The 8,529-nt window shown below is 35.5% G+C and overlaps 1 protein-coding gene across 1 annotated transcript; it reads left to right on the top strand.

The window, feature by feature from the left end:
• Positions 1 to 393: 393 nt before the first annotated feature.
• Positions 394 to 8,206, top strand: LOC103801696 (beta-1,3-glucosyltransferase-like; the record flags this gene model as incomplete). The annotated part of the gene is made up of 5 exons (XM_009074119.1): positions 394 to 507; positions 2,179 to 2,278; positions 3,229 to 3,348; positions 4,510 to 4,654; positions 7,975 to 8,206. Coding segments are annotated over 5 exons (647 nt in total), but the record flags the coding sequence as incomplete, so codon positions are not given.
• Positions 8,207 to 8,529: the final 323 nt, after the last annotated feature.

Below are 8,529 nucleotides of genomic sequence, written 5' to 3'. Positions count from 1 at the left end.
TTATCTCTGGTAGTGTTCGTGCTGATGTGCACTATGAAGTATATGAAGCTACAAGTGTAAAAGTGATGAATTCCACACTTTGGTTAGCAAAAATGTAAATACCAGTTTTCAGTGTAATATGAAGCTATAGTAATATTTTAAAAGGAATTTTTTTATCATGTAAATAAAACTGCCCTGACTGGCTTTCATAGAAGTGTACAATTTTTTAATTTCCAAATATTATAGTAAAGTAAATAAAATTAACATTTAGAACCATGATTCTGTATTTGAAACAGCACTTTTATTACCATGCAGAGGAACGTGGTTAAGAATAAATGGTTAATATAAATGTTTTGATCAAGCTCTTATTTTAATCAAGTTACTTGTGTTTCAATGTCAATCACTGTTTTGCAGTACCAGTTGTAAAGCAGACTTGGGAGAGAGAAGCTGCCCTCATTGAATACTACAGTGATTATGCAGACATCTCCATTCCTACTATAGATTTAGGCATACCTAATACTGACAGAGGTGAGCTGTTGACTGTTGTCAGTTTTTGCACAAATGCTGTGAGTGTGAAAGCGTGGTGCACTGATATACTTCAAGAGAAAAAAAATCGGTATTGGAGTAAGAATAATAACTCTTGATTTATTGACAATCTTCTATGAGATCAACAGTAGCAGAAGTGATAAATTTTTTTCAGAAGACCTCAGGCAGTACTAACTGGTTACTGAGCATAAACTACTTGCCATATGATATTCAAATATTATATGTTTGTGCCTAGTATGTCTCTTTTAAGCACAAAACCTAAATGTTAAGATTGAAGCATATTTAATGGTAAATAATAGGGATTGAAATTAATTTACTTTGTGTTTGAATAGAAAAAAAGGCTATGGATGTGATGACTTTCATAAGTTTATTAATGTTGATTATTTTCTTTCATTTGTTCTGTTGTTCTTGGGCTTAGAGTCTACAGGATATTAGCTTCTGAATTAGAGGTGTCCAGGCAGTGGGCTGTTAGCTTTGTCTGACCCACTAGGTCAGTTGTTCTGATCTCTGGGTTATTTCTGCTCTTTATTTTTTTGTCCTCCACAAGGTCTTTCAGAGACAGAGGTTTTCTATTTGCACAGGTGCAGTGGGGCATGTGAAACCAGAGTGTGTTTTCAGGAGGTATCAGGCCTGCTGGGCATGTGTGGATCATTTGTAGAAGCCAGGCCCAGTGGTTCTAGTCATGCTAGGGGGAAGGGACCTTCCACATTTCATGATGGAATATAATACAGACATCTTAGATTTCATTTTGTAAATGCTCATATATCAGCCTAGATTAAGTTCACAGTTTGGCAAAATCCACGATGCCAGGAGTTCCTTCATTTCGGAAGCATAGAGTTACTTCATTTTTCTCAAAAAATATTTTAACTGGAATAGCTTCACATCCAATATCCTATCCTTATTTTTAATGATTGTTTCATAATTGTAATATTGATAGCTATAATTGCATGAGACAATGGACTGGGATGAATAAAGACTGACTGCAATTAGCTTTTTCCAAGATCTTTCTAAAGAAGATTCAGTAGATGTCTGAAACTTCTTCTTTCTCTAGTCCTGCTTATTCTGAGCAAGAGTGTTTCAGTTCTCCTGAAACAAAGCGTGTCTTACCTCTCAACTTCATTACAGTCTCATGATAAATTTCAAGACCTTTCCTTGGAGGCAGTTATCAGGACCTGAGTTGCCGGTGATGAGTACAATAGATTAATATAGACTTAAATGTTTATATAAAAGCAGTGGAGTTGCCTGGTGTATCATGAAATGCTATGAAAGTATCTTGGAGTATTTTGCAGAACATGTTTCTATCACAGTCTTCTCATTTTACAGTTTTTGAAATTAAAAATAGCAGTGTGACGGGTATTGTCCAACAGCTTCACAGCTTAGCTGGAATAAAGCTTGTTTTAATTCAAAGAATTTCTATCCTTCAGCATCCTTTGAAAGTGTGTTCCTGCATAGAAAGCAGTGGTTGTGCTGGAACAGTTCCTGCAAACAACTATTCAGCATAACAAAGGTTGTAATTGCGTCTCAAATATTTTGCCAGTTGCTTCCACAATGTTTTACATAGTGCAGCAGAACATTTCTTTAAGTCATGAATAATTGTTTATTACAAAATCTTGTTTTATTTAAACGTACATTCTGTTACTTCTCTTTCTTTAGGTCACTGTGGGAAAACATTTGCCATTTTGGAAAGGTTTTTAAATCGTACCTCTCCCAGAACCCCTTGGCTGGTCATAGTGGATGATGACACACTGATCAGGTATACACTGCAATATGTTAGGAGTTTCTACTGTTCATGTCAATAGGAGTTTTAGCAATATTCATCTCTTCTGTGTTTGAGAGACACAGCTGTTTTATTAGTTACATAGCTTGATATTGCTTTAAGAAGAAAATTGTCACTTGCCTTCAACATTCTTTGACAGATATGAAAACCAATGTAATCTTTTAACTTTGCTAAAACGGTACATATTTTATTATAATATAAATCATGTAGTCTGAATATGATTATACATTGTAATTCCTCTGTGTAGGTACGTCTGAGCTGATTTGTTTTAGTCTTTTGCTAATACCTTTCTAAGATGTGTTCCTCACATAAATGTGTCAGAAGAAACGTTCCATGAGCTGGGGTCGGTTGTCTGAGCCACCCAGAATGGTGTCCAGGGATTTGCCTTAGAAAAATAGCTCCCATTCACATAAAATCTGACACTGCAGTATAAGCAAAAAAAAGCATGGTGGTCAATGAGCAGGATCACAGGGTCATGGATATGAGAATAAGTGGTTCAAAACAATCCATTAAATCATGTGATGGAAGAATTTGAAAGATAATGTAACTGTAGATAAAGCAAAATTCATATAACTAAATCTGCCTTTTTCAGTTTGTACATGTTCAGAGATAATTTGCAAAGATATCACCATTTCTTGGAAAAAAATAGTTTCATGTTTTCTCTGAGATGAGACACAGTTTTGCTGGCAAACTTCACCTACTTCAGAAAAATATTTTAAGCTACTTGATTCCTCACTTGACCAAGGAGTCATTTTTCATAGTAAATTTCTGGTTAACAGTTTGTATCTCTGGGGGTGTTTTTTGCTATAATTTCTGAATTTGTCCTGTCATCTTTGTGCTGTTTACTAGAATGTTATTTAGGCTAGTAACGTTTTTCAAAATGAATGTTTACATGTTTATTTTTTAAATGGATTTTCATATTCTAGTATCTTCAGACTCCGAAAATTGCTGAGCTGCTATGACCCAGATGAACCAGTATTTCTTGGAGAACGTTATGGTTACGGCTTGGGAACAGGAGGATATAGTTATATCACTGGAGGAGGAGGGTAATTGATTTAAACTTCTACTGAGATCTGCATTAGTTCCTGCTTTGAGTGCAAAGTACTTTACAACACAATCAGCTTCAATGGGAAAAGTTATGTTTTCCCCAAATGTGTGCAGTTTACCTCACACCTTCTGTGTAGCAACACATGCTTATCACACAGTCCCCAACTCTTCCCTTCTGCTCCCAGGCTCTAGTTTATTAATCCTCTGGGCTGACTACGGAGATACAACTTCCTATTGTGCTCTTCATTTATTTTTTTTTTTTATTTTATGTGCAGTCTTCAAAGTTGCTATGAGTCTTTTACAGCTTTAAGCTAACAGTATTCTCAGGTCAGTCTTTTTGCCTTAGCCATCAGTGTTTGTAGAAATTTTGCCATGCCCCCGTGTCAAGCAAAGGATTGTCATATGGTGAATGAGTTTACGAAGTCCTGTAGTGATTTCAGAGTGAGAATCTTTGTAGTATAACTCATAGTAGCTAGAGTGTCCTGTGTTCTGTTTGGACTGGGTGGATGATGTAACTTCAGAAAACACAGCTAGAGAAGAGTACATTCCCCTCAGATGTTGAATGTAAGACATCAACATCTTTGTGGTCTACTGAAGGCTTATTTTAGTGATAATGGCCTAATATCTCTGGGCTCTCATTGATATTTAGATGAGCAAGACAGTTAGGATGAACAGAAAAAGCTTGCAGTGGCTTCAAGAAACACTTTTCACTTATGGAGAGAATTCTGTATAACAGATGATTCAAGGAATCACAGTTCAGATTTAGAGTTCTTTTCATTTAATGGCTACATCATAAGTAACTGGGACAGTATATTTGAGTAAGATAAAGGAGAACATCCGTTTCATTCCAGGCCGAATGTAGAAGGAATTATCAGCTGTGGTAAAAAAGGAGGGAAGCTAAGTTATTGTTGTCATAGCAGCAATTGTCATAATTGATATAATTAGTTTTCATTATGGAAAGTAAGTATCTTTCAGAAAATGCCTCTTGCACTATTTGTCAGTACTGACTTCTCAAGTTTTGAAATTTCAGATGTGGTATATCGGAGGGCTACAGTTGGTTTTGCATTTTTACATCATTTAGCAATATTTATTGGCTACAGTTATTTGACTTCTTTAGTAGTTATTGTCTTATACATTTCATTTACCTCCATTTTATTCAGGATGGTTTTCAGCAGAATAGCTGTTCAGAAACTGCTTGCTAGTAAATGCCGGTGTTACAGCATGGACGCGCCGGACGATATGGTCCTTGGGATGTGTTTCAGTGGCTTGGGAATCCCTATAACACACAGTCCACTTTTTCATCAGGTCAGAGAGTTATTTTTCAGTATTTAAAATATAATTCATTTTCTAAGCATGCACATAAAACAGAAATATTGCAAACTTGATCAATATGTAATAACGATAGCCAAGATACTGCTGCTACACCTTGTTTCTCTGCAGAACAAGACTGATCAAGCAAATCAGGAAATTCTCAACGCATGGATTACTACAGTGCTTTCCTAGTTTGTAGGGTATTTCAGTTAATTTTTAACTATATTTTATTAAAAATGCATTTTATAAAAATGCAGTCAGAGGTGGGAATTTTGAAAAACAAATAGAACTGGGAGCCTCATGCTTTGCATAGATGTCCTATGTCCTCTAAGCAAAAAAAGAAAAACACAACTACATTTTTCTTCGAGTAATGGAGAACTGACTGAAAATTTTCAATAAATCAGTCTTTTCTACTTATCCAATTCTTACATTGATGCAGTGATTACTATTCTGAACTATCTCATTAGTGAAGATAGAATATATGAAAGTATTCCCAAAACTGTTGCTTTTGTGTGGATTCTCAAGAATTAAGTAAATATGATAAATTGTCCTATACTAGCACAAGGGAAAAGAGAGGTCACAAAGCATAATTTTCACATGGGTATATTCTCCACTTCGAGAGAAGTGGGTTGGAATAGATTTGAATCTTGTTTCTGTCTTCCACAATAACTTCCACAAGCTAACTGTAGTGTCACAGTGGAAAACATGATGCGTTTGAGGCCTATAGAGATTTTCTGCCTTGTAAACTAAGTAAACCAAATCCTTCCATGGTATTCATGAGAAGCACTAAAGATCTTTTTCCCAAACAGTGCACAACACTTTTAAAAAACAGCATTTAAATCAGAGTAGTGTTTGATGTTTTTCAAGTGTTGATCTAGTTTAAGAACTGGGAAGACCTGTGTACCTGAATATGAACTGAGATGAAGCTAATAGGCTGTTTGAGAATTAGTAAATTACCATGTAGTTCAAAGCAGCTTTCCGTGGAGGGAAGGAGTTTGCTATTTAAATTATCAGGTTTCCCTGTGTTAAGATTCTCTTTCTGATTACATTTGCTATTTAAAGAAATGAGAAGACTGAGTACACACTCCTCTGTTTTAAGTCCTTGTCCATATAAAAAAAATCATACCTGTTTGCTTTTCTGCTTTGTTTCAAATTGCTTACTCCTTTCAGTATAGAAAGCAAGGAATACATACTATAAATTCAACAGTTATTGATGAATTTGTGCTTGCAGATGTGTTTTGAAAAAATAACCCATGCCCACCTAATTAAAGCAGAGTGGGAAAGAACAGAACTCGGTTTACAGATTTGTAGGAATGGCCCTTGTACAAATAAACCAGAGCACCTCCTTGTAACCTTTAATGGTGTGCATTTGATGATGAATCACTTTGAAAGTGAAATCCTAACAGTTTGATTTTCCACGTAGAAAATTAGTCTTAGTCTTGATTTATTATTCATCTCTACCATTGCTTATAACAATCCTAATTGGACATACCTTGAACAAAAATTAACCCTGTTGAGAAAAATACTGGATAAAAATTGAGTGTGCTTATTCTAAGAATTCTACTATTATGCAACAAATACTTCAAAAACTAGAAAACCAATTTTGGATGTTCTGTAAACCAGAAAATTATTTTAAAAGGCTTGACTGAAATATTGCTGTGTGCAATGTTCCTTGAAGTACATGAATCTAAGATTGTACTGATATCTTTGCTTCTGTTTCATTTTATCTGTATGTATCTTTATCCTCTGAGTGTCTGTGGTTTAGCAGTGTTTGCTCACTCTTGGTGGTTTCCTATTGGCTACATGCTAAGGTAGATACATATTCTGTAGCTTGTTTCAGAGGCTTTTGACATGATGAGACTCTTAAAGAAAACAGGAACCTTCCCATGTTGAGTAGCAGCCAGGATTGTGGTCTTAAACAGAAAATCTGGGCAACAGCAAAGTATTTGGCTTTTCTAGAATAACAAAGAAAAATTTTAGCTAAAACCCCAAAATTATTACATCAATAGATTACATAAAATGTAAGGAAATTTAGGGAATTTATATCCTATGGTCAGCCACCTATAAAGATATATGATTCTTAGCAATGGAATAAAAATTACAGTTATTAGAATAGACCCAATTATTTTAAGATTATTGATATACCAAAACATTGTCTGTAGCTCAGCAAAAAGCTGATTGATTTTTCAAACAGTGAAAATCTTTGGTCTCAGTTATCTGAAAATTCTCTCTCCCCTTCATCAGGTTTTTGAAACCTAAGTGTTCTTCAGAGTGTTCTTCAGAAGTCTCAGGGGTTATAGGCTCCCTCTTGATTTCTTCAGTGGAATTGTTAAAAATGATCTCTCTGTGGTTTAAATATCAAAATGTTTTAAAAATCCCAACTGCAACATATATTCAGATTTCATAATGTCAAATTCTATTGCCTAATGTTATGACCAGAGTGTATACAGAACTGCAGGAAGAACACTGCATGTAGACTTCATAAATCCCACCATAAGCAGGCAAAGTGTGCAGTGTTGAATCAGTTATTTGGTATCCAAATTACTCAGTTTTCTTCTTGTGCTTTATGTATAGAGAAAACCCACTAATGTTCGCCTTTCATGCATTTCTCTTTACAAAGGCTCTATTTACAATGGTAAAATGTAGCTGTTTTACCAGGGACCACTGCAGGTGGTGTGTTTTTATATAAGGATGCACTTACATGCCATTAAACTGCCAGAGAAAATGAAACACCCATGGTGCATCATGTAGCTGTGTTGTATTTCTGTCTGGATTGATACAGCCTGATAAAGAAGAACAATGCAGTTTTCTGGCACCACAAGGTAGCCTGCCTTTGAAATCTTTGCCTGTCAGAAAACTGAGTATATTCTGGCTGCCTGTGGCCCTGTTATCATCCTATAATCACACTGGCAGTGCTGGCAACTCTCATTAAGAGGAGGAGGAAGAAAATATTGCTTAATTTTGTCATTATTGAGCCAAAACTGCATATTTAACAAGGTGCAATACAAACTACATTGTTTATCACTTGTTTTCATAGATGGTGACTATTTTATCCTGAGAAATAAGGCATGTTTAATGTCGGTGTACTTCATTCATGGCATGATCGCTGCAGTGCGAGTTGAAGATCTAAATCAATGCCTATCAATTGATTTAATAGAAAGATGTAAGAACCCCTTTGTTACTGTCTTGAGTGTTCTGTCAGTGCCACATTGCTTTGTTGTGATACAGAGGCCATTGAATGGTGATACTTTGTTTTTTTAAAGATTTTCTTGATCACTGAGTACTAGTGGTTTTGGTTTATTCTTCTATCTTAGGCAAGGCCAATGGACTACCCAAAAGACTACCTTTCTCACCAAGTTCCAGTATCATTTCACAAGCATTGGAATATTGATCCAGTGAAGGTATATTTCACATGGCTGGCACCAAACACAGAAGAGTCACATAAAGGAAAAAAAGTTGGATATAACAGAGAGGATTTATAGGCAGTAGAAGGATGTGTTAATCAATGTTCTACTGATGAGAGACAGTCACGACTGTGATACTTGTTTTCATGTTCATCTGTCCATGACATAAGGAGACAAGGTTTTTTTCCTGTTGGTTGCATCCCTTCAGAACAATGGAAGAAGGCACTTAAATAACTTTCAGATTCTTTTGCTACATTTGATTTCTTTTTAAGATGTTTGTGGTCTTTGTACACCAATGAACTCAACACATTTAAAGTGTCTTGTACAATTTTACCTGTGTTCTGGTTTGGAGTTGGGTCAGACAGCATCGATTTACATTTCCTTCCTTTGTTCTCTCAAAAGCTGAAGTTATGTATATGAGAGCCTAATGTAGAACATGTGATGAACAGCTATGGAATATTGAAC

The sequence above is a fragment of the Acanthisitta chloris genome, unplaced genomic scaffold, assembly GCF_000695815.1.
Source record: "Acanthisitta chloris isolate BGI_N310 unplaced genomic scaffold, ASM69581v1 scaffold28984, whole genome shotgun sequence".
NCBI lineage: Eukaryota > Metazoa > Chordata > Aves > Passeriformes > Acanthisittidae > Acanthisitta > Acanthisitta chloris.
The sequence above is the reverse complement of the archived record's forward strand: the minus strand, read 5'-3'. Positions and strand labels throughout refer to the sequence as shown.